The 19182-nt window shown below is 31.5% G+C and overlaps 1 protein-coding gene across 1 annotated transcript in view; it reads right to left on the minus strand.

Annotated features, from left to right (window-relative positions):
• Smp_163160 (putative transient receptor potential channel) overlaps positions 1-19182 on the minus strand; it is a gene marked incomplete at both ends in the record, with an annotated part of 80177 nt that overhangs the window by 9118 nt on the left and 51877 nt on the right. Inside the window, 6 exons of the mRNA XM_018790157.1 lie at positions 584-883; positions 2813-3056; positions 8767-8888; positions 10069-10253; positions 11952-12269; positions 17275-17503. Of these exons, the coding sequence (XP_018655528.1) occupies positions 584-883; positions 2813-3056; positions 8767-8888; positions 10069-10253; positions 11952-12269; positions 17275-17503 (1398 nt within the window). The remainder of the gene's footprint in view (positions 1-583; positions 884-2812; positions 3057-8766; positions 8889-10068; positions 10254-11951; positions 12270-17274; positions 17504-19182) is intronic.

Consider the following 19182-nt stretch of genomic DNA (forward strand, 5'->3'; position numbering starts at 1 on the left):
CTGACTCATGATCTCAACTCTATAAAATTACTAAAATCTCCACAAAACCCCTTCTGATAATGATCATGTGCTCACTAGTGACTGGCTCCATGGAGTATTTCCTGGAGTTCTAGTGAGAAGCAGTGACAAGTGGAGTTCAACCAGGTCTGTAGGGAGATATCAACTCACTGATGACATTGGTGAAATGGTTGCTCAATTTCGTGGATTGGTTGAAGTTGAACATTAACACCGTTGGATGCCGACCAGATCAGTGGTCTGTCGATTAAGTGCTCTGGCTCGAGACTGGTATGTCCCGGGTTTGAATCTCGTGAGAGCGGGATCGTAGATGAGCACTGCTGATGAGTCCCATACTAGGACGAAACGGTCGTCCAGTGCTTCCAGATTTTCGATGATGGTCTAGCTTCAATTGACTCACGATCTCAACTCTAGGAAATTACTATAATCTCCACAAAACCCATTCTGATTATAATTGTAAGCTTACTTTATAATCGTTAAGAACCTTTTCAGTTTCATTTTCACTATCTGATCCATCAGATGTCCATTCATTTGAATGTATAGAATTTGTATCTAATAAAGTACTTACAGTTGTAGTTGTATGAGTTTTACGAATATTTTGATTTAATTGTGAATTGACTGTATGATATTTAGTTGGTGTAGTTTGACTAAATATAAGAGCATTATCGTTTTTTTGTAAATCACAATGATGTTTTGTATAAATTTGTGGTTTTTTCCATTGGATTATATTATAAAATCTTGATAATAATGATGATATTGCTTCACGTGATGGTAATAAATTTAATGGAACTGGTAATACACCTTCTTGATCAATATATACTAACCATAAACTTGCTCTTGCAAATTTCCATTCTTCTAAACGGTCACCCTATTTAAATGAATAAAAACAAAAACGAAAATGATAAAAATTAAAAAAAAAATTACTAAAATGATTTTCATAGTTGAAAGCATGAGTCAATTGAAGCTAGACCATCAAGGAAAACCTGGAAGCTACTGGACGTTCTATTGTAGAACTCCTCAGCAGTGTGCATCCACGATCCCATGAATGTTGCTATCGCATCAGATACTAACCATCTACTTCATTCATATATTTCTCCTTGTATATCTTCTGGTAGAATGAAACATAAATACATTGAAATCCATGCACGCGAGCAAATCTATGAAAGTTCTGTAATACTTTGCCTAGCAAATATACTTTGTGACGAACTGGCTGTTAGAGTTGACCTAGTAAATAACCTGTATTCTTAAGCATGTCTCAAATTTGATAATTCGTATAGACTCAGTTTCTTAAACCTTTTTTTCATTTCTTTCCTGTTCTTTTTTTGAAAAAAAATTGTTGAAATAACTCGTTCTGAGAATTCTATATTGTACCAGATTATAATATTGAACAAAGCCATTATTAATAATAATAATGGTAAGAGCTTCGGCTATTTTTAAGAGTTCTATATGAAGAAACCTAGGTAGATTTGAATGAATCGTATAAACAACCTTAAAACCAAACTGTGGATCCGTAGAATGATTACAGTCGATAGGTGTTCAAGTATAGAACTCCTAACTACTTTCCTTTCACCCTTGTAGAAGCAAACTGGGATATGTTCCCGTATCTGAGCGCTGGCTAAGGCCAATGTACCTTGCTCCACGAGAGCAGGTGAACTGGTAGATGTACATGGAGGCGACCAGATGCGGAAGTATATCTTTTATGGATACAGAAAATAAGTAATTTAACAAAAAAAGTTTTTCATATACATACGACTGTACAGCTTGATAATAAATTCGTTGAAAAGAGATCCCTTCGCTGAACTTCGTGTTTTTAAATTTTAATGTAGTTAACAGTCTCTTAATTTAAGAATCAACTGTTTATACAAAATCACGATTGACATCCTTAAAAAATTTGTTTATTACTTCCAGTATTAGAAAACAAAGTTAATCAAGATTTCTTTTTACTATTTCATATACTTTAACCATTGAATATTTTGGATGTTTATTGAAATATTGTGAGACTGTTTGAAATGTAATACACTTTTAGTGACACAATAGATATTGTAAAAATTTAGAAAGTTTATTCACTTATTACAATTTCTGATGGTAACTGTCATTCTTGTCCTAAAGGTCAGCTGTAATCAAATAATATTAATGCTTTTAGTAACGTTATTGATATTAGGTAGTCGTAGACGGTTAGTAGAAAGTCATGGATTTACGTTGCATGAGAATCAACACTAATCAGCAAGGTTCACTCAGCAGATTCACTCAAAGAGTTGAACAAAGCTACAAATGCTGAAGAAGATTTGTATCTCAGATAAACGATGTGAGTAGGGTTACGTTTTCTGGAATGGACTCAAATAATTATCTTTTCCTGTCAAGATTAGTCACATAACAATAGGTCAACCTAACAAGATGTCCAATTGAAATAGGACGGGATATAGTGAAACCTAAAAATAATCTTTACATAAAGCTAACGAAGTCTGAGAAGATAGCTGATCACAAACAAGATCATCAGGATTAACTGCATTAGCACCAGTGTCATAGTTTTAAAGAAGTTCACTTTCATTTCCAGAACCAGTTGATGATTTTCTTCAGAAAAGAAACGAAAATTGCGTAATTAAACTATCAAGCTCAGAGAACACCACACCACCAAATGCTAAGATCATTTAAATGAACGAGAATGATTCAGTACAGTATTTATAAAATGTAGCTTTGACCGCATCGTAATTCACAGTAATCTGGATAATAATACTAATATATAAATAAATAGACTAAACATTTATTAATGACATTTAATTAAGAAAATTTTAATTACCTGTATCTCATCAAATGATTTACTCATCATAGCGATCAACATATTCAATAAAATGATAATCATACAAGCATTATATATTGCATATAAAATACTACCAAGACTGTTAACTATATATGGACTACTGTCTACTGCCAAATATTCATGACCAGGATACATACTGGCTAGATTTTCATCAATAGTTGTTACATTAGTTGATGATTGTCCAAATAAAGCCCAGTATAATGTGTGAAATGTAGCACCCGTACTAAATTTATATAATGAATAAAATAAACAATACCTCAAATTAAGCTTTGACAAATTAGTTAATAGGCATGTTGTAAGTTCAAAAATTTTTATATCGACTAAGTAAAAGACTAAATGAACAATCTAATTAAATGTACAAAACAATCAACGCAGCACCATTCAATAAAGAGCAACTAAGCATAATTTGTTGGCAGACAAAGAATTTAACCACAGAATGATGATGATGATATCGTCATTTACTCACCATTACTATTCTTGTATAATAGATATTGAATATAAGTGGTGAAATCCTACTGTTTATTATGTAACTTGTTTAAGCATTTGTTACAAGCTACTTTACAGTCTGTAACTCGATGAATGATTATTTATGAACTGGGTATATGTTATGGAATATAGTGAAGGCACTGCTGTTTATATTATTTTTATCAATTGGTAGTGATAATGCTAGTTACTACTTAAAGAAATAAGGATTTTTCATTCTTTCAAGTAGTATGGAATCTAACGTCAGAGTATTTCTGGCGAGACTATAAGTTATGGACGACCTTTGAACGAATCTTAAGTGAAATGAGAAATGTTAGCTAATCAGCAAACAGTTAGCATAGAGTAAAAATATATTATACAAAACCAAATAATCAAAGTAGATACACTTCTTTTATATGGTCCAAAAACTTGTCAAGGTTAGAAAAAGGTTCAAAGGTTCCAAAATCGTAATGCATAAGGTAGAGGAACTCATCCATATGGCTCCATAATATTTGGTCTCTGGAACCATGATAAGGTCACAAAAACCCTCTCAGCCTCGACCACATAGCTTCAATATTGTTTGTGTGTACTACGGTTGTGTAAGTTTATCATTTTTATTATAGATATTTCCCTATAATACTCATACTACTGAACAGCCGGAGCTTCAGTAACATCTGCGATCATTGCAACCAATGTTACTGACGCTTTTATTATACAGTTTGCGGCAATTATTATAATATGCCTTAGTCTCAATCTGGATCGAGCAATAAAGGTTCAACATATATTACATCGAAGGACAAAATCACGGTAGTCTGCACAAGGTCTACAAGTCATTTAATACCCACAATTACAATACAGGAACTTCTTAGTAGTCTCATTTGTTGTAGCCGTTTAATTGTCAAGTCTTCTCTAAAATTCTTTGGGAACCGATCGCACATGAACATCATGTACTGAAATTGGCACCGTGACCTTGAAATCCCTCAAACGCTTCTGATTGGCTCGTCCGTAAATTACAGTCTCGCCATATTTCTTTCTAAATAACAACTTTTTTTTTAAAGTCATGTAGCATTCAGTATTTATGGAATTTTCCGGTTACATTGTGACGAATATGTAAACAAGTTTATAATAAATTATACTAATTATTTTTGTGTTTAAAAATAAAAGTACTTTGTTTTTGATTGTATTAGAATGACAACTTTTAAATAAGATTTATATCAGTTTTTTTCTTAATCACCTATTTCCTTGATCATTTGAATAAAAACAACAACCAAAAACATTTATAAGTTTCTTATTTGTAAAATAGTTTATGAAGAAAGATAAATGATGAGTAGCAGTGGAATTCAGAACGCACATTTTGTCCTATTTTGGACTTGACTTTGGAACTCGAACCCAGTACCGTTCGCTTCAAACTCCATCACGTTATCCGCTGAACTACTGAGCCTTGATAGCCATTTGATTGTGCAATAGGGTGATGGCATTTGAAGCAAACGGTACTGGGTTCAAGTCCTGTAGTGAACATCAACTCTGGGAGGCGGGCACATCCAGCTGACGAGTCCCGAAAAGGATGAGACTCACGTCCTGGATTCCACTGTTAGCCACTATTGATGCTTGCTTATTATGATTGTGACTTAATGCAATATCAAGGCAATATGCACAGTATGCACATATGCCAATAAGTGACCGATCAATTGCGGCCCTAAACGTCAACAGAAGTTTCAAGCAAACAATACCAAGTGAATGTAAATAATTTGTCTAGAACAATTAGTCATCATTTAAATTTGCATACTATATAAGGTTACTCGATAATGTAGTTAAGTTTATTTGATGTTAAATGGATTCCAGTGTTTTTTGACAAAGTCTATAGAAATTTATTACCAATGCTTTTATGAGGATAACATTCTCTTAAACATTTAGATGGGTAATTACATTAACTACTTACTTCGTATATCTTCTTCCAACAAAAATGAATAAAAAGTCGAGTAAGATTAATATTTCAGATAACGATAATTCAAACATTCGAACATGAATGACAAATAAACAATGATTGAATCAATAACATATGCACTGAGACAAAATTAAGCATAATCTGTTATATCCTAATGAAGAAGTAAGTACGGATAACTTCCGGGACCTATTAATGGACTATTATTCTCTATATATTTATATGGTTTAACGATTGAGTAACTAGATTGTGTATATCTATATTCATCTTATTATAAGCTATGAATTATTATTATACGATTTACTGTTCCTAAATTATACTCAGTTTATTGATTACTGTTTCCCACGTTCACAGCCACATTTGGCTTGATCTTGTACAAATATTATTTTCTATTTTATGGTGTATGCGGTCTGTCTGTTTGGTATATAAACAGAGTATGCCTGAAATAAATGATTCGCATAGATTCACATAGCAGAAGCTGTAATTGGTGTTCTGGACTCAATGGGAAGGGCTAGGCTGACAAGGGACCAATAAAGACGCTAGAGTACTCATACCAGTTGAACGTCATTGATTTGGTACAGTGTTAAAATTAGGAAAGCCGTATTTCGATTGGTGGACAATTCACGTGTTAAAGCCGGACATAAAATTCACAACATAACCCATCTTATATAGGCCAATATACAAAATATAAGTAGGTATATAGACAAATAAGCACTATCATTCTTTTGATATAATTTGTCATAAATATTCATCAGATTAAGTTGATTGCTTAGAATTTCTAAAGATGGGTTGCTTGTGGAGATTTTAGTAATTTTATATATATAGTTGGAATCATGAGTCAATTGAAGCTAGACCACCATCGAAAAGCTGGAAGCACTCGACGGCCGTTTCGTCCTATTATGGGACTCATCAGCAGTACGCATTCACGATCCCGTCTTGCGAGATCCGAACCCAGGACCTATCAGTCTCGCGCCACAGCACTTAATCGATAGACCACTGAGCTGACCGGCATCCAACGGTGTTAATGTCTAACTTCAACCAATCCACGAAATTGAGCAACCATTCACCATTGTCTTCAGTGAGTTGATATCTCACAACAGAACTGATTGAACTCCACTTGTTACTGATTCTCATTAGAACTCCAGGAAATACTTCATGGAGTCAGTCACTAGTGAGCATATGATAAGTGGGTTGTTTGTGGAGAAACGGCCGTCCAGTGCTTCCAGGTTTTTCATGGTAGTCTAGCTTCAATTGACTCGTGATTTCAACTATTTATAAAGATGTTTAACACTTTTCAGTTGAAAATTACATAATAATGTTATAGTTATTGCATTATTATTTTTATCGTAATACATTCCCTGATTTATATTAGCTATAATTATTACTATTATTATTATTTTGACTGTCATCACGTTTAAGAGAAATAAATACACTATGTAAAACATATTTCATCTATACACATAATACAATCCAATTTGATTTGAGATTTAACAATTAACAGAGTAATATGGAACACAGCTGGTACTTATAATTCATCATTATTATTATTATTTTCATTTCATTTAATGATAATAAAAATGCATCAATAATATCGATAATAAATTTTAATTTAATGAAATTTATTTTGATAAAAATAAAAAGATTATTATATAATAATTTTAAATAATTAATCCCTCTCACCAAAAAAATAATAAAATTTACGAGAGAGAGAGGGGGGAGAGGGAGAAAATTAAACATTTGTATCATATCATTTGTTACTATGTGTACAACTATAAATGGTAAAACAGAAATTATACATTTTTAATCCATATGTTAAATAACATCAATGTCGATATTTGTTCATGCTATTAGTCTAATCTGTTTTATTATTATTATTACTATTAATAATACCATTACTATCATTAATACTATTACTATTATTATTATTACTATTATTGTTACTATACAACATTTCAATGTATCGTGTTTAGTTATAATCTTGAAAACAAAATGGTTGTTTGTTTTCATTACTTAAATTAATAAAAAAAGACATTGATCAAAATAGAAGGAATATTATTCTAGAATTTTACATTTGTGAGATAAAAATTTTATAGATTTTCTTAATTTAAAGAGAAAAAAAATTTCAACATAATTTGCTTACTACTGATAAGAAATAAATTTTGATTACGTTAAAGATTTTCCTTAGAGAGAATTAATTTTAAAATGAAAAATTTTTATTTGATCTAATCAATAATCTCAACCCCCTCCCCTCGAAAAAAAGAAGAAAAGAATTCACTTATGATGAGTAAGTTTTACTATTTATAGGTAAAATGGTACTTTAAATAAATTAATATATTTTTAATATAAGAAAGGGGTTTTGTGGAGATTTTTAGTAATTTTATATAGTTGAAATCATAAGTCAATTGAAGCTAGACCACCAGGTCTGTTGAGAGATATCAACTCACTGAAGACACTGGTGAATGGTTGCTCAATTTCGTGGATTGGTTGAAGTTAGACATTAACACCGTTGGATGCCGGTCGGCTCAGTGGTCTAGTGTTTAAGCACTCATGCGCGAGACTGATAGGTCCTGGGTTCGAATCTCGCGAGTGCGGGATGGTGGATGCGCACTGCTGAGGAGTCCCACAATAGGATGAAACGGCCGTCCAATGCTTTCTGTTTTTCCATAGCTTCAATTGATTCATGATCTCAACTATATAAAATGTAACAACCCAATGAGTAAAATTAATTAAATTTTCTGATGTTTCATTACTCAATGTGAGTCACTTCTTTAGAGAATAAATAAACAAATCAAAATTAATCTAAGTTTAAAAATAAAGTTTTGCTTTCTTAGCAAATGAAAAAAAGGTTAGAGCAATAATTAACTATTTATTAAAAAGAATTCTGACTCTATATTCTATTAGTTAAAACAAAAGACTCAACTATTAATCAGGTGACAGATAATTTTCATTTAAACATTAAAACCACAAAGTTCAGCGAAAGAACCTCTTTTCAACGAATTTATTATCATGCTGTACAAGATGTAAAGAGATCCCTTCACTGAACTTCATGTTTTTAATAGTAATCAGTTTTCTATTTCTAATAAGACATCATAAACGTGTTTAGTGATAATAATTTTGACCAGGGTTATTATTAATTTGTTTTTTATGGTAATAAAGATTTGTTATAGGTATACCTAAGTGATGGATGTCATGGAGTATGATAGACAGATTAAACGTTCCATGTACTGGTAACCATAATTATTTAGGATTATATTAAATCCCCATCGATATTCAAATCTTTATATTCGGTTCACAAAATTCAGTCGATAATTAGAGTAAATCATTTTTGCTAAAAGATAACTTATTATTCTATTACATCAATTTTAGTAATAAGGATGAGAGTAGAAATTATCGATTTCCTATGATGATTGATAATTTCACAGCGGATATATATATATATATATATATATATATATATGAGGGAAAGCTTTCATCATTGAAACTCTGATCAAGTTCTAAAAAACTAAACAGAATGAAAAAGATTACTCACCTTTTAAATGATGGTATTCCACTAGCATAACGAATTAATTGTCCTTGAGCATCAACGGATACAATAATATTGGCAAAGTACCAATAGAGATTAGTTAAACCAACGACAAATGCAATAACCATCTGAAATAAATTAAAATCAATTAATTCATATAAACATTTGACAATAATTTTCATCATAGACTAACATCAGTTAACAAATCATAGATTCACCAACTTTTGAAATTATTCAAAAATGTGTAAAAACAATCTTACATATAATTGAGCATTATAAACATTTGGTCTTGTAGTGAACGTTAAGCGGGGATCCAGTAGTCTCTGTTTTTAACTTTGGTCAATTCTAGATATGATACGACTTTCATTCAATTACATAGGTGGATAATCGTCTGATTCTGAACTTGATTAAGCTCATATATCACGGATTTCTTCCAAGATTTCTAATAAGTTCATTTAAACTATCTTTCATTTGATCTTTTGTGACATCACAAGAGTACATTGTAAAATAATTACAAACAAGGAAGAAAAAATGTTCTACGCTCTCTGGTTTTCGGTGTATCTTCAGCTTTTTTTAGTTTATGATATGATGTTCAAAGTGAACAGATTTCCAAGAACTGTGTATTTAAATTCACACTAATTGTTGTAATTTGTGTGCTTAGAGAAAAAGTACGTGTCTTACGACCATCATTATCTTTCATTCACACACGTTTGCAAACCAGTAAGTTTTTTTGAGTTTTAGGAAAGTTGACACTTTTGTCAACTACTAATTGATTTTAGTTATGTTGATTCCAAACTCTTCGATTATTTTGTTCAAAAGATATCTGAAACTTTGTGTTTAATCTGTATACCTATTTACCATGACTGTCAATGATACCATGTAGAAAATGAACTAATCATCCCTGTGTTATATACAGATAAATAAAGGTCCTGAATCCAAACACTGCTTTGTTCGTTTCAGAATGTTACGTTAATGGCCCATAATTTTTGATCGAATTCTGTACAATATGGTCAACATGAACGTCACTGTATTAGCTGAATTAAGTAAAAAGTAATTATGAGTGGATTTCAACTAATTAACTGGATTTCCCACAGACTTTACTATATTACGAAAATCCCTTCAGTGAAAATAATGTTGTCCGTTTCACGGAGTTGCTTTACTTTCGTCAGTGTTCGTTTGCTAATCATACAAGCGTCTAAAGTATATGTATGACAAATAGATATATAAAGGATCGATATGTGCTTGAATTTTAAAACATGGGTACTTAAAAACTAAACTATCATCCTAAGCAAATAAAAAATCACTTACCACAGTAAAGAGAGCCATGAATCGTATGATATCCGATACCATACGAGCCAGAGATATTTGAAGGGGACCAAGTAATTCCCATGCTGGCATCAGATAACTAATTCTTGAAAATGATAAAACATTACCCAAAGCAAATAGACAATCAGAGATATACTCTGGGTCATCTGGAGCCCACCAAAGACGACCTACGTTTAAGTACAAAAGATAATAGACTGTCAGAAAAGGAACTCTGATGAACCTTAACAGAAAAGCACAGAAATAAACCGAAGTGTTGTTTGTTGCACCATCGTTTCCATTCTTTTTATCAATATTAACCGTGGACTTGAATGCTCGCATGAATCTAAAACTGCTGGAAATGTATCTTCTTTAGACTTGAGACCTAAAATCACTGTTATCCCTATAGTAATAGGTTATTTTCCTGATTATAAAACTGAACTCAAATGCTATAGACTCTGGTTATAAACTTAAAATTGGTTACTATTTAAAAAAAATATTATTATATTAAACAAGTAAACATATACTGTTTCTACGTTTAATCATAGATTGATTCAAATCAAACACTATCACTGCTTTATATATTAAACATCTTTCTTTTAACTCTACAGCTTAAGTGTTAACCTAAATGTATCCTAAATATAAATATCACTACTTAAATAAAGTTTTGTGATATGATTCTCTAAACTTCAAATACAAGTGCTATTATGAAATGCTTGATGGTTGTACAGTATAGGCAATTAATTAAGATTAGACATATGAACCAATGAATGCCAACATTGTGTTCCAAGTGTGGAAAGTTGAGAGGGAAACTTGATGGTTCTGAACTATTCGACTGATCACTAATTCAACAAAATATTTTAATGAATACACTAGTTACTTATAAGTAGTTAAACAAATTTAGAGAAGAATAGAAATATGGTTACGTAACATAATTTTTTATTAATCACTTTAATCTTAGTTTACTTCTAACATATTACTAAAAATAACTTTCTTTAAAAAATAGAAATAAAACTACATTTATCACAATTCCTTACTAGTGAGCACATTGTTAAAAAAACAGTAGAAAACTCAACATTCTAAATAAATATGTAACTACAAGACCCAATTCTTTCGATCAATTAAATATAACTATTCAGCCAATAAGACTGGTGGTTGAATGAAGAAATATTTCTTTTTAAATAGTCATTTATCACAGCTATATATATAGCTTGATATTAAAACATAAAAGTCATCTTATACTTGAAATCATGGGTCAATCGGAGCTAGACCCCCATGGAAAACCTGAAAGCACTAGACGGCTGTTTCGTCCTATTGTGGGACTCCTCAGCGGTGGACAGTTGCTCAATTTCGTGGATTGGTTGAGGTTAGAAGTTAACATCGTTGGATGCCGGTTCAGTGGTTCTTGAGGTTAAGCGCTTGCGTGCGAGATTGACAGGTTCTAGGTTCGGATCTCGCGAGGCAGGATCGTTAATGCGCACTACTGAGGAGTTCCACATTAGGACGAAACGGCCGTCCAGTGCTTCCAGGTTTTCCGTGGCGGTCTAGCTTCGATTGAATTATGATTTCAACTATAAAATTGCTAAAATCTCCACAAAACCTCCTTCTGACAAAAGTCATTGCCAACTGAACGATAACGAGTCAACTGGCAATGTATATTTCGACTAAGTAATATCTGTAACAATAATGATGGGTTAACAGTGGACGCATACATGAATTAATTAGCTGACTTATGATTAGAGGTTTTCGCTCAATTATAACAGTAACGCTGAGTGGAAAACGTAAGTGGAATAGATTAGTTATTGAATACGACTACAGTTCTTTTGGTAGTTTTGATAATTAGCTGCACAATAAAATGAATTTATTGATAAAATAATACAATAACTTACATCCTCTTAGCCAATACGCAGATTCTGGAATTAATATTTTATTTCGATAATTCACATAATTCTGATGAGTTGTCTCTTCAGTACCGGAACAAAATTTTGAAGTGGAACATGTAGTATTCAATAGAATTGATTGAGCCACTTTAAGTACATCTTGATATTGTCTCATTGATGCTTGAACTTTAAAGTCTACAATAATTCTTAATGAATATGAAGCCAAATACAAGGCAATAGATACCCAGTCCATAAAATTATAATAACTACGGAAAAAATAACGTAGTCCATAATGATAAACTTGTTTACATTCCATACAAAGTTGACCTATGATCGGTTAAAACAAAATAAAATTCCGGATTATTTTATATAAATCAGAAATGAATATTAACAATTACAAAGATTAATATCAGTAGGGGTCCTTGTGGATATTATAGTAATTTTAACAGTTGAGATCATGAGTCAATTGAAGCTAGATCACCATGGAAAAATTGAAAACACTAGACGGCTGTTTCGTCCTATTGTGCTCTCAGGTTTTAGACTCTAAAACAACTTTCTTTCAATTTAAGAGACTATTACAGACATTTAAGAGAAATTACAAACTGAGCCACTAATACATGTTCGCACTCTTGATAAGCACACCTTTTCAGACAGAGACTGTGACCAGACAAAATGTTACATCGCTACAAGTGAATAACTATACTTTAGGTTCATGATCATATATCGGTTGTTGGACTGACTCAAGTGTAAATATGCTGGAATTGACATTAGCTAAGTGATTAATTAAAGTACTCACAATTTATTTTTATTTATTTATTTACACACATAAATATTGGTACAAGGAAGCACGAGATACATATGCGCCTCACAAATCTCATTTAATTTGTGTGAGGGCTGTGATAATGCCCAGGTGCCCAGACTGAAGCAGGTGGTTTTCTTAGGGGGCCACACCCGGAGCCTTTGACCTGAAGGTCTAGTCCACAAGGCAGTGAAGCATCGTGAGGAGATGCAGTCCCATGGTAGCCGGTGATCAATGATTGATTCGTACGCCATTTGTTCCCTCAGGATACTGGAACCCATGTGCACCATTGGTTTGGAATCAGGGTTTTTCGAATCCCTAGGAGGACTCATTGTGTCCACCAACCCGGTTAAAGCGCCAGACATTCGCTTTTCGTTCTCTCAATTTCGTAAACAACAGTAATGCCACGAGAAGGCAGTGAGTAGGACTTCCCTGTCAGAGGCTATATATTCGCTGGTCATGTGAGAGCATATGGAGAGGGAGAGCGGACTCTCCCCACTCTCGGCCGTACCAGGGCATTTGGGAGCAAGTACTCACAAAAGACTGGCTATACTTGTATCTCAGCTATCATGTGGAATCAGAGGTAGAGTGCGATTATTTAACTTTTCCTGACCTATCATTAAATGTTCACCATGTGCTTTAGATATTTTAGTTACATCAACTTGTTATCAGAGTTCTTTAAAGCAACAGTTTATGACTTCATAACAGATTAAACTAAACTACTGTAAACCATTGATTTAATTCATTGAGCACTTGAGTTATCTATTAAACAAATGTACTTGTCTTGGTTAGGTGATAAGTGAATGAATACAGGTAGTCATACAAAGCTTATTATCAGAGTTTTCATGACACGTTTATGCCTAGAATGACACAGAACAATACAAATACCTGAACAAGTAGAGTAATTTACTACTTGCTACCATTTAATTATTTCAATCTTAGGAATATTACGTGGTTAAAGATATCCTAACTCGCTACGATAAAATAAATGATGTTATATACTGTACACACAATTTTCGTATGATTTCAATTGCTAATTAGTTTCTAACAGATACGCAAAGTGTGACTTAACAATATGAAGAGTTTATTGTTTTAACTGATGTTAAATCAAGTGTCCTTTGGCAGCCTGTTTAAACATCTGGGCTACCTGTTTCTGTCATCTAGATATTTCAACAAGTTATCTAATTTCGTTTGTTTTAATACATCATTATGCCTATTAATCGCACAACCTATTCAGGTGCGTTTCTGAAAAGTGTAAGACCTTTCGCTGTAAAGGTTACAGAAGGCCTAATCAAAGATATCGTGGTTGCTGGCAATATGCAGCGAGAAGAATGTACATTATCCAGATGTCGATTGACTGGGCTGCTAACTTCTAACTGGCGATCACTCAATATTTATCGTCAGGAAGGACGAAGAAGTAAGAAACGGAAGCTTGTTGAGATACTTTGTGCTGAGAATTCTATATTGTACCAGAAATATAATAATGAATAAAGCTAATAATAATAATAGACCAAAAGAAATAAAAAGGTAACATTCCATGCAATTAGTCTAGGTTCTGTTTTAATTCCTGTAAACTAATAAATAGGGAAAAAATCCCCCACAAACATATTATTTCAAATGGGATAAACAATATTAGACTCAGAGGTTACAAACTATGGTTCAGAAAATAACAAGAGAGGATAATTCAGTGTACAATAATGTATGCTTCATAATGCACCTTTTTATGATTTTCAATACATTTACCATCAAGAATATCCAGTAAACAACCAAAGATCATCAGTTGCCGTATTATAAATACGACAACTAATTCACAACATCAACCACTTTGTAAAGTCCAGTGGTGGTTAGATGAAATTACTTAGATTAAACACCACACACCTTTTAACTCTATATAAAAATGAATGAATAAAAAATTTAGCATTTTTAAATAAATAAGTTCTGACAAAGTATATATTATCAATATAAGGTTGTGGAGGTTGTCGAGTTTCATTGAGATCATGAACAGATCTATGTTAGACTACAGCTTAAAACGTGGAAACACTGGATGGTTGTTTCGTCTCAGTATGAGACTCCTCAGCACTACGCACCCACGATCTTGCAAGCAAGACTACAAACCAGAACCCACGGTCTCGCGAGCTAACAGTTATCTTCTAGACCACTGAAGAGGCACTCAATGGTGGTAATGTCGCGCGTCCAGGATAGTGGATTCGCACTGCTGAGAAATCCTATATTAGAGTAGAACGCCCAGGTTTTCAGCTGTAATCTAACATTGATCGATTCATGATCTCAATAACACTATATGTTGACATGCTTCCCTTTTCAAATTATATCAACCAATATCAATTAATACAGAATTTAATTAATCAGAGACGTGATCCGTAAGTTATTTATTTATATGACCTGATTCTCAGTCGACTGATCATTTAGTCATTAATTAAACTTCAATTCAAACTCATCCCTAATATACGTAAATTGTCTGCTATGTCAGGTATGATTCAAGTATAATTATAATAAAAATCAATCAAGTGGCCTACTAAGGTTGATCAACTTAAAAAAAAACACAACATTGAAATCTACCTACACTGTACTTATCACAAGACTTGAACATTATGAATCTGATTTCATGTAAAATCATCAGTGTATACAAGCTGAAAATTTCCAATGTGAGAAAGGAAACCATTTTTCAATGTTACCCGATTTCTTACCAATGGTCCCCTATTATTATTATTATTATTATCTTTTATCAGTTTATGTTTTGAATTAATTTTAAAATGATGAATTCCCATTAACATCCAATTTTAAAATGGATTAACATTTTGTTTCTAGGCAATAATTTAATCCATATAAATGGATTCTTTGTATTGGGAAAAAAATTTTTTTCTTTTTTTTTTAGAAAAAAGAAATTCAATATTTTATGATGGATAAAAATTAGTTTGTTAGTTTAATGCATAAAATAAAAATAAAATAATACCAGGTCATTAATTGATTTAATGAATATAAAAATGAAAAAAAAATTTTATTTTATTTTTATTATATTACTGAATAATTATTAAATAAATTTGAAAAAATGGTTAAATTTTTTTTTAATTTTTTTTAAAAAATGTGCTAAAAATGTATCATTCAAGTGTTATCATTTCATTATGGGTAATTTTAATTTATGAAAGTTATAAATAATTATTTAATATAACCTATTTTTGACTTGGTTTAATTTAGATTAATTCATTATGATAAATTAGTCAATATTTAATTTATTTAAAAAAAGAAAAGAAAAAAGAAAAAAGAAAAGAGAAGAATAAAGAGAAAAGAGGATAAAGAAAATGGAAGAAAAAGAAAAGAAAAGAGACGAGAAAAGAAAAGAAAAAGAAAATAGAAGAGAAAAGAAAAGAATGTTTTGACTTCATGAATTGTTAGGTAAATGAATATTTTAAAAAAATGAATTTTTTTTTCATTAAAATTTAGAAATATTGAACCTTTGAAATGAAATATACTACTAAAATTCACTTGATATTGTTTGCTTGTATTTTGTCATTGTTGTTTCAAACTGTAATTGATCAGTTTTTATTTTTGTAAGTATATATGTATCTTATGTGGATTGCATTGATATTACCTTAAATCATAAGCTCTATACTGTTCATTGAACTATGAGTTTTTAATTTTTTTTTCTTTGTTTACATATGATACTTTTAGTTGATTGATAAAAGATTATTATTTGTAAATTATCCTGCTTTTAAGGTCATATATCTAGATCATTTTGGTTATTTAGACTATACAACAACTTGTACTCAAGATTCAATAGGAAATTAGTAGAGTTTTAATCATGTATCATAGTTTAGTTTTAAACACCTTAAAAGAAGTTTTTATGACAGCTGATAGAAGTCGATTGAGAGAAACATTTAAAAATGATGTTTCAAGATAGCTTTTATTCTTCATTCAAGTGTTATTTAGGAGGCCAACTTTCAGATAATCTAAATTCAGAACATTCTGTCTATTGTCTCCAGCGGACTAACTCAGAAGACTGAATCTTAATCTCCAACCTAGTGTTGAAAACTGTAATTGGTGAACGGTTGCTGAACTTCGTAGATTGGTTGAAGTTAGACATTAACACCGTTGGATGCCGGCTCAGTAGTCTATCGGTTAAGTGCTCTGGTGCGAGACCGATAGGTCCTGGGTTCGAATCTCGCGAGTGCGGGATCGTGGATACGCACTGCCGAGGAGTTCCACAATAGGACGAAACGGCCGTCCACTGATTCCAGGTTTTACATGGTGGTCTAGCTTCAATTGACTCACGCTTTCAACTATGAAAATACTAAATCTCCACAAAACCCCTTCTGTAATTTAGTTAGTTAGAACTGTTTAATACTTAGAACTAAACAGTTTATATACAAATTAGCTTTAACACTTGTAAATTTATTGGAGTATTTTTGAGAAAAATATCAGATGCTTACAAAATTAATTATATTACATTTAATAACATTTATCGATAGGTAACATTTAGTTGAAATTGAACCACCATAATATTAAAAAGTTACTTACCAAGTATCCAAAATAGTAATATAATTTGAATTTTGGTCATGACCACATGAGATGTTCGGAAGTCATAGCTTAAAATTTCTGTATATCTAACTTCCCAATTATCTTCACCATCACTGACTGCTGTACGGTCCAAACGAAAAGTAGCCACAGTAATCAATATCAGGAATGTTATATATGAAACCATATGACCAAGAAATTTAGTCACAGGACATCGTAGTATTTCTGTTACCTTAAAAATAAAGTATTCATTGGGGAGAAAAGCGATAGAAAAACATTGAATATTATTGTTGACGAACAGTAGAGAAATGATCCTTCGTTTGTGATAATTGTAGTAATATTTTAAATTCGAGGAATAGCTTTTTATTTGTAATACGTTATATGGGCATGAAACTGGAATCGTTAAATTTTCATTATCCTTTTAGATAAAGTCATCATCACCGTCAGTATTCAACAAGAGATTTTTCCTGGTTTGAGATCGCTTAGTAGTGTACATCAGAGATTATGTATGGAATCAAATATAGCATCATCTCGAGTACTTTGTATTGAAACTATAGAGTTGGAGTTCGACCATTCATATGTACGTCTATGATCAAAAAGAATTATAACTCGGCGATCACCCATTGAGAATTGTTTTATTGAGATGGGATATGTGTCCACCCATTCCGTCTTTTTAATAGTTTTCAAACTGATGTAAACGTTTATCAAATCAAACTTATTACAATGAAATCACTCTAGAAAACTTAATAAACTCATGTATTAGAACAAGAAATGAAAATAAAGATAGCAATCTCCAAGAGAAACGTGAAAATTCAAAACTAATGATATCACATTCACAAATCGTTTTTCATTCGTGTCAGAAGGCATAATCTTTTCAGTAGTATCTAAATCGCCAGCAAAACATGATTATTGCTATAAAGAAGCCGTATTTACAAATGTTAAATGCTCATGAAGACGAGATTCAGAAGATATCATTTTTAATACTTAAAGGAATATTTGCATTTTAATAATTTAGGAAAATTTGCTATATTATACAACTTATTTTTGAGAGTTAACACTGGTTATTACGGTTAGGTGTAATTTATTCATCTTACACTTCCAATAATAGTTATCAGTTGGAGAACCACATTGTTTAATGAAGTAAGTAACAGTTATTTCAATTTAGTTTGAAACTTATCAGAAGCATATACCCTCGATCCCACATGGAATCAAAGTCAAGATCTATAGTTCTCACATCAAACATAATACGTTTAAAATAGAGTTACATGGAGTCTTTCACTTCAACAAGTTTTCAGTACAAAATAATATTCAACCGATGTTATCACATCCAACTTGATTCATATTTACAGACTACTTTTTTTAGTTATAAGTTTAAAAAATCCATTTCAATTATCATATTGTCAATAAGAGTAGTTATCTAAACTTAATTCATCTTTCACTAAAAAAACTTTAGCTCAACGTTTATTTATATTAGTACTTTATATTTACAAATAGGTTTACTTTTTCTTAACTCTAGTACGAATACAAATAAATTCTAGGTAGATTAAATATAAAAAGAAAAAAAAAAGCAAAATTCCTTAAAGTATGATAGAGATAAGAGTACTTTTCTAGATGGTGGAGAAGATTTGTAGCTCAGGTGGATGATTTCGATGGAGAGTACTTTTCTTTATGAAATCGGCTTGTTTTAATATTGAACAATTGAACAATATTATTTTGTTATATGGAATCAGAATGAATAATATCAACAAAATTTCATCAATAAAATCTACATTGAAAGGCATATTATTTATATTACATCATTTTTGAAAGTATTAGAATATTATACACCAGTATTATTGAAACTACTACTCATCTATGAAGTATCTTGTAAGTATTATCAAAAAAAAATAAAAAAATTTATTGATCTGTACA

This window comes from Schistosoma mansoni, chromosome W (genome assembly GCF_000237925.1).
Source record: "Schistosoma mansoni strain Puerto Rico chromosome W, complete genome".
Classification (NCBI taxonomy): Eukaryota; Metazoa; Platyhelminthes; class Trematoda; order Strigeidida; family Schistosomatidae; genus Schistosoma; species Schistosoma mansoni.